Consider the following 18,966-nt stretch of genomic DNA (forward strand, 5'->3'; position numbering starts at 1 on the left):
AGTGCTCTGCACACAGTGAGCACTCAATAAATACGATTGAATGAATGAATGACTTGGTTCTAGTTGTGTTGTGGGTTGTTTTTTTTTTTAAATGATATTCGTTAAGTGCTTACTATGTACCAGACACTGTTAATAGTAATGGTGATATTTAAGTGCTTACTATGTGCCAGGCACTGTCCTAAGTGCTGGGGTGGATACAAGCAAATCGGGCTGGACACAGTCCCTGTCCCTTGTGGGGCTCGCAGTCTCAATCCCCATTTTGCAGGTGAGGTAACTGTGGCCCAGAGAAGTGAAGTGAACTTGCCCAAAGTCACGCAGCGACAAGTGGCGGAGCTGAATTTAGAACCTATGACCTTTTGACTCCTGGGCCCTTGCTGTATCTGCTACACCCTGCTGCTTCTCTACTAAGCACCAGGGTAGATACAGGGTGATCAGGTTGGAAAAGTCCATGTCCCACACGGAGCTGGCAGTGTTGACTCATCCAAGTCGTTCAGCCGCTGTGAGGCATCGCCAAGCAGTTCCAAGGAGAATTATGATGGGTTCTGAACTGACCTCACTTGTAAACTCTTTGTGGACAGGGATCCTGTCTACCAGTTCTCCCAAGCGCTTAGTACAATGCTCTGCACACGGTAAGGATTCAGTGAATATCATTGATGGATTGAGGTTACCCTTGGGAATCAACATCGGTCTTAAAACCTGAGCCCCTTGCAATTGTAAGAACCCATCCCAAACTTCAGAAGCCAAAGGGGCAGATTCCCTAATGCCATTGTGGTCTTGGGGAACTTTGATTCAGCACCAATTGGATAAACCAACTTGAAAATATTTGGACGTTTGGTCATCCACTTATTAATGGTATTTGAGCACATACTATGTAGAAGCCACTTAGGAATCCTTCAAAAGAAAATTTCTGCCTTCAAGGAGCCTTCAGTCTAATATAAATATTGAAGGTGATGTAGCTAAGCCTTGTAGACTATAAGTTTGTTGTGGACAGGGAGCGTGTCTACCAGCTATTTTATATTGTACTCTCCCAAGTGCTTCGTACAGTGATCTGCACACAATAAGCACTCAATAAATACCATTGATTGGAGAATGGTAAATAAAACACTTTTCCCCCCCCATGTTTTCCAGATATCATTGACTACTATATTATCTAACTGCTCTAATCAATCATGACTGACATTTTTTTCAAGGAGTTGCATGTCCCTGCCTTGCGAGTGTATTTTCTAAGTCCTATTTGGCCTGTTGCTCTGGCTTAAGTGACAGGGCGACATAACTAGGCCACCCAAAGCAGGTCAGAGGATTTCCCATTTTAGTGCATAGGGGAAATTTTGTAGGAAAGAGCTTGTTGGCCAGTTTATTCTCTGCTGCAACTACTGAGAGAGTATTTCTGGCTTTTAAAAAATGAGTGTGGACAGTAATCTCTCTTTCTGTGTCTCTCTCTCCCCTCCCTCCCTCCCCTGTGAAAAGTAGGTCCTTAGCAATTTACAAGATAGGTGGCTAGGCTGTGAATATTCACTGGTTATTTTATTTTCATTTACGTTATTTAGTAGCATTTTAGGCCCTAATGGTGTCACTCAGTCAATTAGCCACTTTTCATTCCATTTTTTTTCCCTGCAAAATATGGCTAGGGCTGCCTGCTTTCTTATCTCATGGGGATGTTGTATGGATAAACTGCATCATGTCCTTTAATAGTCTTGAGATGTTCAGCAATATGTATATTTTAAATATTACCTGTTGATTTTAAATACTAATTAGTGAAAGTAGTGTGGAAGAAAGGGAAATACATCCATACAGTAATTTGCAGTTCATTTCCCACTGAAGAGGTTTTACAGCCTTTTCTTACTCAAGGATCAGTGATTGTGAATAGTATTTTTGAAACTACATGAAACCCTCTTTTTCCTCCTTTTTCAGGTCCACATGAAGGATGTCATGTCCGCGTTATGGGTTTCAGGGCTAGATTCCAGTTATTTACGAGAGCAGATGTTGAGTGAACCATTAGTACGTGAAATCGTCAAAGAGTGTAGCAATATTCCACTCAGCCAGCCCCAGCAAGGAGAGGCAATGTTAGCATCTTTCAAGCCCAGGGGTTACTCTGAATGTATAGTGACTGTTGGCGGTGAAGAAAGAGTGTAAGTATCAGTGGCGATTATTTGAAAAATGACAGTTAGTCATTTTAAATGAATGCAAGTCTGAATGCTTAGGGTTTTTGGCTCTCTCTGTGTGTGTGTGTGTGTGTGTGTGTGTGTGTGTGTGTGTGTGTGTGTGTGATTTGGAGCATTTGAAATCCAAGGCTCATTATTCATTTATTTGTATTGATGTCTTCCCCCCTCCCCACCCCCAAAGACTGTAAGCTCGTTATGGGCAGGGAAAGTCACTGCTTATTGTATTGTACGTGCTGTGCACACAATAAGTACTCAATACGATTGGATGAGTTGGTTTAAACACTCTGTACAGAATGAAACAATGTTAATGTGCCTCATTCTGATGATGTGAGCAGGAGGAAAAAGACAAAAGCTAATCCATAAAATTCTGTATCTATTTTGTCTTTAGTTCCCGGAAACCTACTGCAGCGATGCGATGTATGTGCCCTCTTTATGATCCTAATAGGCAACTATGGATTGAATTGTCCCCCTTAAGTATTCCAAGGATCAACCATGGGGTCATCTCAGCAGGTACGATGTTTGAGAGATCTTATCTCAATCTAAGATGCAGTGATGCCTAAATGCATATAGTTCCCAAAACGATTCCATAAATATTACAGAGCCATCCACTCTATCCATTTGATGCTATTGGGACTGCCCCGGCTGTGGGTCCTAAGGTTACATTAACTCTTTCAGGCCTCTTGGTGCAGTGGGATCATGGTGAAATTGTACGCCCTGATGTTCTGAAAGTTTGTGTCTCACTTCCTAGAGGAAGTGATTTAAACATAAGGAAGAATTGACTACCAGGTTGAGACTTAGGCCTAGGGAAGGATCCTAACATTTTTTTTTCCATTTCTGTGTTTTCCCCCATGTTGCTTTGCTTGGCCCAATAAAACATACCATAGAATTAGACTATACAAGAGAAAACATGAGGTAGTCTTCCATCGCAATCGATGGATTATCCATGGTCCTGAGACTTCAGAACCAGGAATCTTCAGGAAGAAATTGATTATAATGTTAGTGTTTTGCACAACACCACTTGTGTGTGTGCTCTCTCTCTCTCTCTCTCTCTCTCTCTCTCTCTCTCTCTCTCTCTCTCTCTCTCCCTCCCCCCCCCCCATCAGTCATGTTCCCACAGGGGCAGTGAGTGAGTAGGCAGGCAAGGGTGCAGAACACAAGTCCAGTACCCATTTACGGCCTAAGTGACCGCGGTAGAGTGCCGACGATGTGCCGGAGCATCGTGACCCAGACGGCAGTTGCCTCAGAAGCCTCTGCCGTCTCTGCCCATGTTGGCCAGTGTCTCTTTTATTTGTTTTTTGTTACGAGTCTTTCTGGGCCTCTCCTCCTTGTGAAATGCCCCTCGTGGTTCTTTGGCCAGAAACCTTCAGCACTAATGGCATATTCCCAACAGGCAGAACTGGGGCTACAACCCAGATCTCTTGATTCCCAGTGTTTTTCTCCTTCCACAGGACCAACAGCCAGACTGAAGAAAGCTGTGATTTGCTCATAATGATAACAATAATTATAATAATGATGGTATTTGTTAAGCGCTTACTACGTGCCAAGCACTGTTCTAAGCACTGAAAGAGATACAAGGTAATCAGGTTGTCTCACGTGGGGCTCATAGTCTTAATCCCCATTTTACAGATGAGGGAACTGAGGCACAGAGAAGTAAAGTGACGTGCCCAAAGTCACACAGCTGATAAGTGGTGGAGCCGGGATTAGAACCCACGACCTCTGACTCCCAAGCCCGGGCTGTTTCTATTAAGCCCAAAAGATCCAGCCGGTGTCTGAGTCATGTCCCCAGTTTGCTGTGTGCCCAAATGAGGAGCTACACCTCTGACCAAACCAGAGCCATGACGAACTGAGAAAAGAGCAATCCTGGTTCTCGGCAGGCTCAGTCCACAGGAGGTTGTGTTTTAACAGTGTCCTCCTTCCTACTGCAGTTGGTGATGGATAATGGCTTTTCAATCGATCAGTGGAATTTGAGCATTTAATGTGTATTAAGTGCACTTGGGAAAGTACAGAAGAAGAGGTAGACATGATCCCTGCCCACAAAGAGCTTTTATTCCAAAGTGGGAGGCAGAAATTAAGATAAGTGGCGGAGTATAAGAATATATACGTAAGTGCTGTGGGACTGAGGGTTGGGGAGATTTAGAGAGTTTAAGGGCTACAGATCTAAGGGCATAGATGACACAGAGAAGGTGAATACAATGGGGACATGAGGGGTTAGGCAGGGAAGGCCTTTTGGAGGAGATGTGGTTTTAGTAAGGCTTTGAAGATGCGGAGAGTGGTGGGCTATCGGATACGAAGTGGGAGGGAGTTCCAGGGCAGAGGGAGGATGAGGGCACGGGGACGGTGGTAGTACACAGCAGAATGAGATACAGGGAGTAGGTTGGCAGTAGAGGAGTGAACAGTGGGCTGGGATGTAGAAGGAGATCAGTGAAATAAGGTAGAATGAGGAAAGCAGATTGAGTGCCTTAAAGCCAATGATAAGGAGTTTGCTGAGGTGGATGTACACCCATTGGAGATTTTTGAGGAGTGGGGAGACATGGTCTGAATTTTTTTTTTTTAAATGATCCAGGCAGCAGAGTGAAATATGGACTGAAGAAGGGAGAGCCAGGAGGCAGGGAATTCAGTGAGGAGGCTGATGCAGAAGTCAAGGCGGGATATAAGTGGTTGGATCATCGTGGTAGCTGTTGGATGGCGAGGAAAGGGCAAATTCTAGAGATATGGTGAGGGTGGAAACCAACACAATTTGGTGACAGACTGAATATGAGGTTTGAATGAGAGAAATGAGTCAAGGGTAATGCCAAACTATGGTCTTGCGAGACAGGGAGGATGGTAGTGGGAGGAAGAACGGGGTTTGGGTGGGACGATGAGAAGTTCTGTTTTGGACATGTTAATCAATCAATCGTATTTATTGAGCGCTTACTGTGTGCAGAGCACTGTACTAAGCGCAAGCGCTTGGGAAGTACAAGTTGGCAACATATAGAGACAGTCCCTACCCAACAGTGGGCTCACAGTCTAAAAGTTTGGTGTCGGTAGTACACCCAAGTAGAGATGTCCTGAAAAAAATGTGAGTCTGGAGGAAGAGAGAGGTCAGGGCTGGAGAAGTAGCTTAGGGAATCTTGAGCACAGAGAAGGAAGTTGAAGCCATGGGAGTGGATTAGTTCTCCAAGGAAGTAGGAGTTGATGGAGAATAGAAGGGGAACCAGAGCTGAGCTTCAAGGTACACCCCCACAGTTAGAGGGTGGGAGGCAGAAGAGGAGCCAGCAAAAGAAACTGAGAAGGAGTTGCCAGATAGGAGAGAATCAAGAGATGACTGGTTGTGGCATTAAAATGTAAAATAAATTGATAGCAACAAGCAGTCCAATTTTAAAACCCCTTACACTGAAAAAGAGCAAGAGAAGGACAAAAATAATTTCGTAGTAAAACACTAAGGAAGCTGAGGTTCCAATTTCCAAACTCGCCAGAGGTATTTCTGTTCTGGACAGGCCCTTTCTTTATGACAAGGACTTCTTGTGTTGTAAGAAGTAGTAATTTTCCCCTTGACAACCTTAAGTGAACTTGCCCCTTTATTGCCTTAGATGACTGTTGAGCTTTGGAATACAGGAACACATAAAGTCCTGCTTTAACTTAGGTTTTAGAGCTTTCATAAATACCTGTTTTCTGAAACACATTTTTGGCTTTCCAGAAGGGTTTTTGTTCGTGTTTGGGGGCCAAGATGAAAATAAGGAGACTCTGAGCTCTGGAGAAAAATACGACCCAGATTCTAATACATGGAGTCCGTTGCCACCAATGAATGAGGTAAGATGACTTATTGATTGGTATTTGTAGTCTTTCTTCTCTCTCTCTCTGTACCCCTTGGTTGAAATTTGATTTTATTGAGCCAAACCAGAGGGTGGCACATGAGCCTAGCTAGTCCGGGCTTAGGAGCTGGGTTTTGGCGAAAATTCTGGGATCTGGAACCAGTGTGGCCTAGTGGAAGGAGCATGGGCCTAAGAGTCAGAGAACCTGGATTCTAAGGCAGGCTCTGCCACATGTCTGCTTTGTGATCTTGGTCCGTGTCTTCACTTCTCTGTGCCTCAGTTACATTAAGTTTGTTGCACACCTTGCCTTTCTCGTGTTGAAGATCTTTTAGTATGTGGATCATTTTGGAAATGAAATTCTTTCCCGTTATTTTCACCCTTTAGGCAAGGCACAATTTTGGAGTTGTGGAGATTGATGGAGTCATGTACATTCTGGGTGGGGAGGATGGAGAAAAGGAACTCATTTCCATGGAATGCTATGACATCTATTCCAAAACCTGGACCAAGCAACCCAATTTGACTATGGTGAGAAAGGTAAGAGCTGCACCTCGAGGTGAGTCTGAGGGGGTTGATAGCAGTAAGAGCTAGTAATGTGGATGCAGGTCTCCTATTCCTCAGAAATACCCTTTCTTCAGAAGGTTTTCCCAGTGGTGGCAACCAGGCCTGTTCTAAGATGATGTCCTCTATCAATCAATCAATCAATCGTATTTATTGAGCACTTACTGTGTGCAGAGCACTGTACTAAGCGCTTGGGAAGTACAAGTTGGCAACATATAGAGACAGTCCCTACCCAACAGTGGGCTCACAGTCTAAAAGGGGGACATATCAGGCCTTCTTGAAATGCCTCAGGTTCAGACAGTTGAGTTGGCAAGTGGTTTACTACTCAAAGAAGCAGCATGGCCTAGTGGGAGGATGGGCCTGGGAGCCAGAAGGATGTGGGTGGTAATAATAATAATAATAATAATAATAATAATAATGGTATTTAAGTGCTTACTATGTGCCAAGCCCTGTTCTAAGCACTGGGGGGATACAAGGTAATCAAGCTTGTCCCACGTGGGGCTCAGTCTCATTGCCCATTTTACAGATGAGGAAACTGAGGCCCAGAGAAGTGAAGTGACTTGCCCAAAGTCACCCAGCTGACAAGTGGCGGAGCCGGGATTAGAACCCATGACCTCTGACTCCCAAGCCCGGGCTCTTTCCATTGAGCCATGCTGCTTCTCATCCTGGCTCTTCCACTTGTCTGCTGTGCGACCTTGGGCAAGTCACCTCCCTGTGCCCGTTACCTCATCTGTAAAATGGGGATTAAGATTTGGAGCCTTGTGTGGATTAAGGACTCGGTCCAATCTGAGTAGCATGTATGCACTTCGGTGCTTAATGCAGAGTCTGCCACAGAATAAGTGCTTAACAAATAACATTTTTAAAAAAAGGATAAGCACAGGGGAGAATCCATCACCTTCCTGGCCACTTTTCAGGTTTTCCTTGGAAAACGTGTTTAGGGAATGGGTTCAGTCCCACCCTTTAGGTGAGACTAAGCTACTTGAGGGCTGGGCTGATCTATACTTACTTCTTTGTATTGTAGTCTCCCAAGTGCTTAGTACAGTGCTCTGTGCAGGGTAAATGCTCACTAAATACCATTGATTGAGTTGACTCCTTTTCCTTCCTCTCCCTCTATGGATGACAAAAAGGGAAATTAATCTCCTTATTCTCAGTGAAGCCTGGTACATTGTAATGTGTGTCTTCTCAGATCTCATCACACTGCTTCTTGATAATTAATTGGGTCTTTTTTGTTCTGGTTTGTGAAATTTTTTTTTCTTTTTTAGATTGGCTGCTATGCAGCTATGAAAAAGAAAATCTATGCAATGGGTGGCGGCTCATATGGAAAACTCTTTGAATCGGTCGAGTGTTATGATCCTAGGACCCAGCAGTGGACTGCTATCTGTCCTCTAAAAGAGAGAAGGTAAGAGGAAGTGCAGGTGAACATTCAAGTTTCAGGACTTTCTTTGGATCGTAAAAATTGGAAAAAGTTAAGGTTTTCTTCAAATATCTTGCCCCCCAAAGGTAGTCCAAAGTCATACTTTTTCAAAATTGGCTCTTCTTTTCTGTGCCTTCTTACGTGAAAAATTGGAATGCAGTCAGCTCTCCTATTAATGTGGCGATTTGCAATTTTGCAGAATCCCACATTAAGGAAAACTTATGCGGCGGCACTCACCCCAATTCTGATGCCACAGGCCTGTGCCCAGGCGCTTAATATAGCACTGTTTTGCTCTACCCAGACAAACACACATCCTCGGAAGAACATTCCCTAATCCCTGTGTTCTGTGCTAGCCAAAACACACGGTGAAAACCCTCGGCATGGAAGAACTATTAAGACTCATCATACTCACCAAAGAATTGGTGTAATTGATTGTTTAGCCCCGAGGGTCTTTGGATACATAGTTAACCCAACACAAATTTTTGTTCTTTGTTCAATAGGTTTGGCGCAGTGGCATGTGGAGTTGCTTTGGAACTTTATGTATTTGGCGGCGTAAGAAGCCGTGACGATAATCAAGCCAGTGAGATGGTGACGTGCAAGTCTGAATTCTATCATGATGAGTTTAAAAGGTAATAGGTTTGAGCGAATAATTAATCTGAGCCACAAAATAGACACCTGGAGTGGCTGACATCCTGTTGTGTGGGGAACGTGTCCATCAACTCTGTTTATACTGTACTCTCCCAAGCACTTAGTACAGAGTTCTGCAAACGGTAAGCGCTCCACAAATACAATTGATTGATTTTTATAATATAAGGGAGGACCATTCTGGATCTTCTTAACAAATTCTTCCTCTGACTCTATGCGGTCTCATTGATATATATGCCCATCTGATATTTAAGCATGTGTTTGCTTAAGCTTGCTGAGTAATTCAGGTAACGGGGAGAACAAAATTCTAAATGTACTTGAAAGATCTGTGCAGGCAGAGCCAAATCCTTTGGGTGGTATTGGGTAAAAGGGTCATTCATTATAGATCTTAATGGTTATTTGCATTTTTACCTTTGCTGCATGTAATCCTGCAGATCTGACCTCACACCACATGAAAAGTATGGGAGAGTCAAACTCCTTACTGTTCACGCTCCAGTTTTAACAACTAAAACTTCTTTTTGGAAGCTCATTGATTTGGCAGTAATTTTCCTCATAAACTTTGGATATTATTGCCGTTTTACAGATGAGATTGGCCAGTAGAAATCAGGGCTGGGTTCAAGCTTTTCAAGAACATTAAAGTGCTTTGAAACCCAATCACTGGTGTGTTGTAAAGTAGGAGGAGGTAGGTTATGATGGGAAATGGGTGTGGGATTCCTACAAAATGCAAGAGAAGCCGTCTTTAAACCAGACCAAGGAGCAGGAGGGCTATTTTGCAGGGTCAGGCATCTCACGGGCCTGGGGGTCAGAAGGTCATGGGTTTTAATCCTGGCTCTGCCACTTGTTTGCTGGGTGACCTTGGGCAAGTCACTTCACCTTTTGGTGCTTGTTACCTCATCTGTAAAATGAGGATTTAAACTACGAGCCCCATGTGGGACAGGGATGGTGTTCACCGTGATTTGCTTGAATCCCCCCTAGTGCTTAGTGCAGTGCCTGGCACATAGTCAGCACTTATCAAGTACTATCATTATTATTATTATTTTCTTGGTTATTGTTTTATTTCCTTTGACCTTCTCGGGCTGGGAAATTGTGGATCCCTTATCTCATACCTCAGGGCCAACTGGGAGAAAAATGTGCACACGCTGCTGCCAGGAAATTTTAATATAATTTTTCTTTCAATCAGTTGTATTTCCTCAGTACTTAGTGTGTCCAGAGCACTGAATTAAGCACTTAGGAGAGGAGGATGCAACAGAGTTAGTAGACACATTCCCTGCCCACAACAAGCTTAAGGTCTAGCGGGAGAGACAGACATTAATATAAATAAATCATGGCTATGTACAATGCTCCCCCTTCTAGACTGTAAGCCCGCTGTTGAGTAGGGACCGTCTCTATATGTTGCAAACTTGTACTTCCCAAGAGCTTAGTACAGTGCTCTGCACACAGTAAGCGCTCAATAAATACGATTGAATGAATGAATGAATCCCTTATCTCATACCTCAGGGCCAACAGGGAGAAAAATGTGCACACGCTGCTGCCAGAAAATTTTAATATAATTTTTCTTTCAATCAGTTGTATTTCCTCAGTACTTACAGTGTCCAGAGCACTGAATTAAGCACTTGGGAGAGGAGGATGCAACAGGGTTGGTAGACACATTCCCTGCCCACAACAAGATTACGGTCTAGCGGGAGAGACAGACATTAATATAAATAAATCATGGCTATGTACAATGCTCCCCCTTCTAGACTGTGAGCCCGCTGTTGGGTAGGGACCGTCTCTATATGTTGCCAACTTGTACTTCCGAAGCGCTTAGTACAGTGCTCTGCACAAAGTAAGCGCTCGATAAATACGATTGAATCCCACTCTTCCATGCTCTGCCACTGGCATTTCCATCACCGAGCCTCTTCTGACATTGCGTCTTACTTCAGTAGTGAGAGTTTGACTCGATGATAGCCTATCCCCCATCTCTTCGGCCCATAGCCTTGGCACTAATCGTGTCTCCTCTGGTCAGTGTTCACATTGAATCTGCCACCAAATTTGGTCAGTTCTTCCTCTGTAACATCTCCAGGATCCCCCTTCCTCTCCAGCCATACAGTTATCACACTGGTCCAAGGACTTGTGAAACTAGACTGTGAGCCCACTGTTGGGTAGGGACTGTCTCTATATGTTGCCAACTTGTACTTCAAGTGCTTAGTACAGTGCTTTGCACACAGTAAGCGCTCAATAAATACGATTGATGATATCTCAACCGTTCTACTGCATCAGCCTCCTTGCAGATCTCCTTAATGATATTTATTAAAAGCACTCTAAGCTCTGGGGTAAATACAAGATAATCTGGTTGAACAATATCTCTGTCCTACAGTCTTTAGGGGAGGAGGAATAGGTATTTCCGTTTTTCCAGATGGGGAAATTGAGACCCAGTGAAGTGACTTGTCCAAGGTCACCCAGCAGTCATGTGTTGGAGCAGGGATTAGAACTTGGTCCCCTGATCCTCAGGTCTGTGATCTTTCTGCTAGGCCAAACTGCGTCCCCTTCCCTCTAGGTTCTCTCCTCATCTAGTCACACTTCACTCCGCTATCCAGATCACTTTCCTAAAACATCACCCTGTGTGTGTCACCTTTATTCATTCAATCATATTTATTGAGCACTTACTGTGTGCAGAGCACTGTACTTAAGCGCTTACCTTTTCAAAAACCTATTCCCCTCCACTTAAAGCAAAAATTCCTGTCTGGTGGCTTTAAGGCAGTCAGTTGGCTCTCTCTCTTGTACTTATCCTTGCTCCACTCCCACAACAACCCAGTTCCCACGCTTTGCTCCTCTCATGCCTATGTTCTCAGTCTCACCTAGACTGCCTTCTTTCCCTCCCACCAGTTAAAGTTATCGAAGTCTAACATAGTATTCTGATGGCAGTGTCCTCCCCTTTCTCCTCTAATTCTCCAAAAGTGAGCCCTTTTTGGAGGGAGGGAGAGAGAGAGAGAGAGTGTGTATGTGTTGTGATGGAGGGGGGCAGTATGTGGGGGAAGGGAGGACAGAAATTAATCATTAATGGTGACCAAATCTGAGCATGGCAGAGTTCATTCATTCATTCAATCGTATTTATAGGAGCGCTTACTGTGTGCAAAGCACTGTATTAAACGCTTGGGAAGTACAAGTTGGCAACATATAGAGACGGTCCCTACCCAACAACAGGCTCACAGTCTAGAAGGGGAAGACAGACAACAAAACAAAACATGTGGACAGGTGTCAAGTCATCAGAATAAATAGAAGTAAAGCTAGATGCACTTCATTAACAAAATAAATAGAATAGTAAGTATGTACAAGTAAAATAGAGTAATAAATCTGTAGTAATAATAATAATAATGGCATTTATTAAGCACTTACTATGTGCAAAGCACTGTTCTAAGTGCTGGGGAGGTTACAAGGTGATCAGGTTGTCCCAAGGGGGGCTCACAGTCTTAATCCCCATTTTACAGATGAGGCACAGAGAAGTTAAGTGACTTGCCCGAAGTCACACAACTGACAATTGGCAGAGCCGGGTTTGAACCCATGACCTGTGACTCCAAAGCCTGTGCTCTTTCCACTGAGCCACGCTGCCTGTACAAACATATATACAGGTGCTGTGGGGAGGGGAAGGAGGTAGGGCAGGGGAGATGGGGAGGAGGAGAGGAAAAGGGGGGCTCAGTCTGGGAAGGCCTCCTGGAGGAGGTGAGCCCTCAAATATGGAACGCTTCACGAATTTGCATGTCATCTTGAGTTAATGCCACTGATTAGGATTAACAGTTTAAGGAGCATGTTCTCCAGCTAGAACGGAAAAGCAGGAAGTGTCACCATTGTGTGTGTGTGTGTGTGTGTGTGTGTGTGTGTGCGCGCGCGCCACGGTACAAATATCCCAACAGGAATCTGGGAAAGCATGTATATATATGTTTGTACGTATTTATTACTCTATTTATTTATTTTACTTGTACATATCTATTCTATTTTATTTTGTTAATATGTTTGGTTTGGTTCTCTGTCTCCCCCTTCTAGACTGTGAGCCCACTGTTGGGTAGGGACCGTCTCTGTGTGTTGCCGACTTGTACTTCCCAAGTGCTTAGTACAGTGCTCTGCACACAGTAAGCGCTCAATAAATACGATTGATTGATTGATTGATTAGCCATTATGAAATCCAAAATGGTAACGATGATAGAAGGCAGCGGTTCTACATATATATATATATATATATATATATATATATACACGTAGGTACAGATCTTTAGACAGTGAGCCCACTGTTGGGTAGGGACTGTCTCTATATGTTGCCAACTTGTACTTCCCAAGCGCTTAGTACAGTGCTCTGCACCCAGTAAGTGCTCAATAAATACGATTGATTGATTGATTAACCATTATGAAATCCAAAATGGTAACGATGATAGAAGGCAGCGGGTCTGCATATATATATATATATATATATATATATATATATATATATATATATGTATATATATATATATATATATATATATATATACACGTAGGTACAGATCTTTGGACTGTGAGCCCACTGTTGGGTAGGGACTGTCTCTATATGTTGCCAACTTGTACTTCCCAAGCGCTTAGTACAGTGCTCTGCACACAGTAAGCGCTCAATAAATACGATTGATTGATTGATTTAGTGGAAACGTCTTAAGGCAATTCAGAAAAGGCAGTGCAGATTATAATGAAGTCCCCCACCCTTAGAAAAGGTTTTAGAGTCATGCTAAAAAGAATTACCCCGTAGTCCAAAACTGGCATGTACTATCTCAGGAATTGCCAGAAGGGGGTACCCTTTGACCAATTTGAAATCGTGGACTGTTCAGGTGATTTTGTTACACCACAAGGAGTCGGAATCATTACCACAAATTAACATTTGTTGTAAAGGAATCCTCCCCTGCCTCTCCCAAGGGTCCCCAGTCAGGATGGAATTTAAGGGACATTAACCTGACCCCGGCTGGACTGTCCGTTACACTCACCGGTCCCGCGGCGCTTCCCGGAGAGTGTTGGCGTCTGGGAGGGTGTAGTCACTGCCCTGCCTTGCGTCTTAAAATGCTGCACCCTGGCCTGCCCGAGGGAACCCTGACAGGGTGAGCGGCACCATACCGACCACTGGCACTGAGGCCTTCGTGCAGGTTCTCGGTCTCGTCACTTCTGTGACTGGACCAAAGCTTGCCTGTCGTTTCCCTTGGGTGATTCGGCTGCCCATATTGTGTAAGCTCATTACGGGCAGAGAATATGACTGCTAATTCTGCTGTGTTGTACTCTCCTGAGTGCTTATTACAGAGCTCTGCACATTTCTAGAGCGTGAGCCCGCGGTTGGGTAGGGACTGTCTCTATATGTTGCCAACTTGTACTTCCCAAGCGCTTAGTACAGTGCTCTGCACACAGTAAGCGCTCAATAAATACGATTGATGATGATGATGTTGGGTAGGGACCGTCTCTATATGTTGCCACCTTGTACTTCCCAAGCGCTTAGTACAGTGCTCTGCACATAGTAAGCGCTCAATAAATACGATTGATTGATTGATTGATTGAGTGCATAATGTATACCATTGATATCCTTCAATCAGTGGTGATAATTGCATGCTTATTTTGTGCAGTGCACAGTACCAAGCGCTCGGGAGAGTACGACGCAGTAGAGTTGGTGGACATGTTCCCTGCCCGCAGTGAGCTTACAGTCTGGGGTGGCGGGGGAGGGAAACAGACATCAGTGCAAATAAATAAATTACAGATATGTACCTAAGTGCTGTGGGGCTGGGAGAGAGGAGAGATAAAGGGAGCAAGTCAGGGCAATGCAGAAGGGAGTGGGAAGAGAGGAAAAGGGGGCTTAGTTTGGAAAAGCCTCTTGGAGGAGATGTGTCTTCAATAAGTCTTTGAAGGTGGGGAGAGTAAAGGCTGTTGGATTTGAGGAGGGAAGGGCGTTTCAGGCCAGAGGCAGGACATGGACAAGGGGTAGGCGGCGAAATAGGTGAGACTGGGGCACAGTGAGAAGGTTAGCATTAGAGGTGCCAGGTATATGGGCTGAGATGTAGAAGGAGAGTAATGAGTTGTAGAAGAGTAACGAGTTGAGGTAGGAGGGGGCAAAGTGGCGGAGTGCTCTAAAGCCAAAGGTGAGGAGTCATGGTGAGGAGGGGCTGCCAGACTGAGCCCCTTCCTTCCTCTCCCCCTCGTCCCCCTCTCCATCCCCCCCATCTTACCTCCTTCCCTTCCCCACAGCACCTGTATATATGTATATATGGTTGTACATATTTATTACTCTATATATTTATTTATTTATTTTACTTGTACATATCTATCCTATTTATTTTATTTTGCTGGTATGTTTGGTTTTGTTCTCTGTCTCCCCCTTTTAGACTGTGAGCCCACTGTTGGGTAGGGACTGTCTCTAAGTGTTGCCAATTTGTACTTCCCAAGCGCTTAGTACAGTGCTCTGCACATAGTAAGCGCTCAATAAATACGATTGATTGATTGATTGATTGATTGAGTCTTTGATGTGGAGGTGGATGGGCAACCACTGCAGTTTTTTTGAGGACTGGGGTGATTATCCTGAATATTTTTGTAGAAAAGTGATCCAGACAGCAGAGTGAAGTGTGGACTGGAATGGGGAGAGAGAGAAGAACAAAGGCATCAGGGCTGGGGAGATGGAGAGCAGATCAGAAGAGAACAGAGAGATTTCCTGAGTCTTGCAGGTTGTCTTACTGCCCCATAATGGGATCTAAAATGCATTGCAATTTCAGGAAACTGCTGTTTCATATAGTAATAGAATTTGTCGATCCTATTTCAGTTCTTTCAGATTAACAGTTTAAAGACCATTGTTGATATCAGTGTCGGATAAACAGTAGGAAGTGGCTATCTGGTTGTCCTGTCCAAGAGAGAAACAGTGTGGTGTAATGGAAAGAGCCTGGGCCTAAGTTCTAATTCCGGCGCTGCCTCTTGCCTGCTGTGTGACTTTGGGCAAGTGACTTGACTATGTCTCAGTTTCCTCATTTATAGAGTGGAGATTCAGTGCCTGTTCTCCCTCCTGCTTATCAATCATATTTATTGAGCGCTTACTGTGTGCAGAGCAGTGTACTAAGCACTTGGGAAGTACAAGTTGGCAACATAATGCTTAGACTGGGAATCCCATGTGGTACCTGAACTTTATCCAATATGATTATCTGGTTTCTACCCCAGTTCTTGGTAGAGTGCTTGGCATCTAGTAAAAGCCTAACAAATATTGTTATTATTACTATCAAACCAGTTTGGATGACATGAATTCAAGATAGTCTGACTCTAGCCCAGCTAAAAAAAAAACAACGAATACTCCAAATTGGTTTAAAATTACTGCAGCTGTATTTCTAAAGGGATGTTAGCAAATTCTCTCAGTACTTCAAAGTCTTATTCTTGGTCTAATTCATTGTTTTTAGACCTTTAACTTATATAAACTCTCTGATTCTCTTTACCCCTTAGCACACACCCACATTTACTCTGTGGAGGCTCTCTACGCTTTTCTTTACTTCTTCATCTCACTCTTAGTCTCAACTCTGTGGTCTGGTAATGGAAGCTATCACCTCCTCCTTTCTCTTTAATTCTGTGGTTTAGAGCTGGCCTGTAACTTGTTTTTCCCAGTTAGCAAAGTACACAAAAAAGAAGTAACTTTGTGGAGCAACTCTTATTTCTCTAAAAGGTTAAGTATTCCATCGTGTATTTGCATACCGTGCAAACAATAGCCAAATGAGCAACCTTGAATAGATTGGAGACTTTTCAAAGTTGCTTGAAACAATCTCTTGCCCTTCGTGTCTCTGTTTGCATATAATTTTTGCTGTAAACTTTCCTGGAAAGATGAAGACTCTTATTTATTTGTTTTTTTTTAATTTAGCTCTTAAGGGAAAAAATGCATTTTGTAAAAAATGAAAGGCAGTTGCTCCATATAATAAAATAGTTGATAGTTATTGTGACAAAACTATTGTGCAATCAGCTACCTTGGAGACCTCTAATATTTTTGTGCTTTTCCCATCTAACTCAGACCCTTTTAAACTCCCAGTGGTTTGGGGTGGTGGTTATTTTGACCTTTCCTGATTAAGGCTGGGAATTTAGTGTTTACAATGAACGTAAGCAGAAGCTGTGGCTTCCTTCCCTAAATGTGTCTCTGGAGGTGGGATGGGCAAAGCAAGGAAATGTCAGTATATTCTTTTTAAAGTCATCCACCCTTTCCGGGACACTTGACTGTAAGCTTGTTAAGGAACCTGTCTGCTAATTCTGTTGTACTCTTCCCAAACACTTAGTACAGTGGTCTGCACGTAGTAAGCGCTCAGTAAATACCATGGTTTGGAAGCCCAACTCACCCTAGGCATCCTTACCTACATTTGGGATGGGGAATATAGTAAGGGGTTTACAAATGCCATAAAATTAAAAATAATAATAATAGACCATTTTTGGACCACTCAGAAGGCATGAAGGAGAACACGATTCCGTGGTTAAAAGCCAGATCAACTATAATTTGGACAAGGAGCGATGTTTGACATTTTCTAGACTGTAAGCTTGCAACCTGTTTTTGTTGTTGGTCTCCCCTTTCTAGACTGTGAGCCTGTTGTTGGGTAGGGACCGTCTCTATATGTTGCTGACTTGTACTTCCCAAGCACTTAGTACAGTGCTCTGCACACTAGTAAGCGCTCAATAAATACAATTGAAAGAATGAAGAGGAATTACATGTAGGGGCACAGCACCCAGGCGTTGCCGTAGTTACAGGTCTGATCCAGTGCTGGGGGGATGAAGCAAAAATCGGTAAAGATCTTCCTAGGACAACTCTGAGGACTGAAGCTTCCTGATTCCAGGAAGAGAGAGGTTTCATAGACTTCTCTACTGGCCTTTCTTCTTAAGCCCACGCAAGAAGCAGCCTGGCCTAGTAGACAGAGCGTGTGCTTGGGAGTCAGAGGACCTGAGTTCTAATCCTGGCTCCACCACTTGTCTGCCTGGGCAAGTCACTAAACTGTTCTGTGTTTCAGTTACTTCGTCTGTAAAACAGGGGTTTTGTCTGTGAGCCTCACGTAGGGCGTGGACTGTCTCTAACCTGATTTAGCGTCCGTCTTCCCCAGCTTTTAGTACAATGCCTGGCACATGGTAAATGCTTAATAAATACCATAAAAAAAAAAGAAACGAGGAAGCTCCACAGGGCCTCAGACAGCACCTTCACCTCTGTTATATTCTGTACACTCTAGGGTCACCATTCACTCTTGTCTTATGCTGTCAAGTCATTTCCAATCTTTCCCAGAACACCCCACCTCCACCTGCATTCGTTCTGGTAGTTGATCCTTAGAGCTTTCTTGATAAAAATACAGAAGTAGTAGAGAAGCGGCGTGGTTCAGTGGAAAGAGCCCAGGCTTTGGAGTCAGAGGTCATGGGTTCAAATCCCCGCTCCGCCACTTGTCAGCTGTGTGAATTTGGGCAGTCACTTAACTTCTCTGTGCCTCAGTTACCTCATCTGTAAAATGGGGATTAAGACTGTGAGCCTCCAGTGGGACAAACTGTTCACCTTGTAACCTCCCCAGTGCTTAGAATAATAATAATAATGATGATGGTATTTGTTAAGTGCTTACTATGTGCAAAGCACTGTTCTAAGCGCTGGGGGGATACAAGGTGATCAGCTTGTCCCACGTGGGGCTCACAGTCTTAATCCCCATTTTACAGATGAGGGAACTGCGGCACAGAGAAGTGAAGTGACTTGCCCAAAGTCACACAGCTGATAAGTGGCGCAGATGGAATTAAAACCCACGACCTCTGACTCCCGAGCCCGTGCTCTTCTCACTGAGCCACGCTGCTTCGGGAGGTTAGCGGAGGCAGAGGAGCGGAGGGTGCGGGCTGGACCAGTGCTTTACACATAGTAAGCGCTTAATAAATGCTCTTATTGTTATTACCATCACCTTCTTGTGCCCAGTAAACATGAGTCTCTGCCCCTGACTCTCTCCCGTGCCTCTGTTGCCCAGCACAGGTGAATTTTGACCTGTAGCAGATTGCCTTTCTCTCGCTCGCCACTGTCCAGACCTAGGAATGGAATTGGGTATGCCTCTGCTTGACTCTTCCTCCCTTAACCGAGACCTGGAAACTCTCCAGGTGCGATCATGAGGGGGGCACCGATCACTTATCTCCTTGCTAAATCTAATTGTCTCTTTCCTTATCCTCTTTGACCTCTCCAGCCACCTCTGACATGTGGATCACACTGGCCGCTTTTACAACGGCTCCTCTATCTCTCACCCCTTAACCTGGGTGTCCTGCAAGGCCCTGTTCTGGGTCCCCCTACCCTTCCCCTTTTTACGGATTTCCTTGGGGAGCTCATCTGCTAGCATTGTTGAGGATGATGAAGGTGATCCTGTAGGGGATAGCTCCCAAATCTCTCTTGCTGGCCCTGACCCCT

The 18,966-nt window shown here is 44.2% G+C and overlaps 1 protein-coding gene across 2 annotated transcripts in view; it reads left to right on the forward strand.

Moving 5' to 3' along the window:
- Positions 1-18,966, forward strand: part of GAN (gigaxonin) — a 77,849-nt gene that overhangs the window by 50,571 nt on the left and 8,312 nt on the right. For both annotated transcript variants that reach the window (XR_005453113.1, XM_038754869.1), the window contains exons 4-9: positions 1,912-2,129; positions 2,551-2,672; positions 5,839-5,951; positions 6,338-6,487; positions 7,774-7,910; positions 8,426-8,554. Coding sequence is in view for 1 of the 2 variants with exons in the window: in XM_038754869.1 (XP_038610797.1) it covers positions 1,912-2,129; positions 2,551-2,672; positions 5,839-5,951; positions 6,338-6,487; positions 7,774-7,910; positions 8,426-8,554 (869 nt within the window). In the remaining variant the exon portion in view is untranslated. The remainder of the gene's footprint in view (positions 1-1,911; positions 2,130-2,550; positions 2,673-5,838; positions 5,952-6,337; positions 6,488-7,773; positions 7,911-8,425; positions 8,555-18,966) is intronic.

This window comes from Tachyglossus aculeatus, chromosome 11 (genome assembly GCF_015852505.1).
Source record: "Tachyglossus aculeatus isolate mTacAcu1 chromosome 11, mTacAcu1.pri, whole genome shotgun sequence".
NCBI lineage: Eukaryota > Metazoa > Chordata > Mammalia > Monotremata > Tachyglossidae > Tachyglossus > Tachyglossus aculeatus.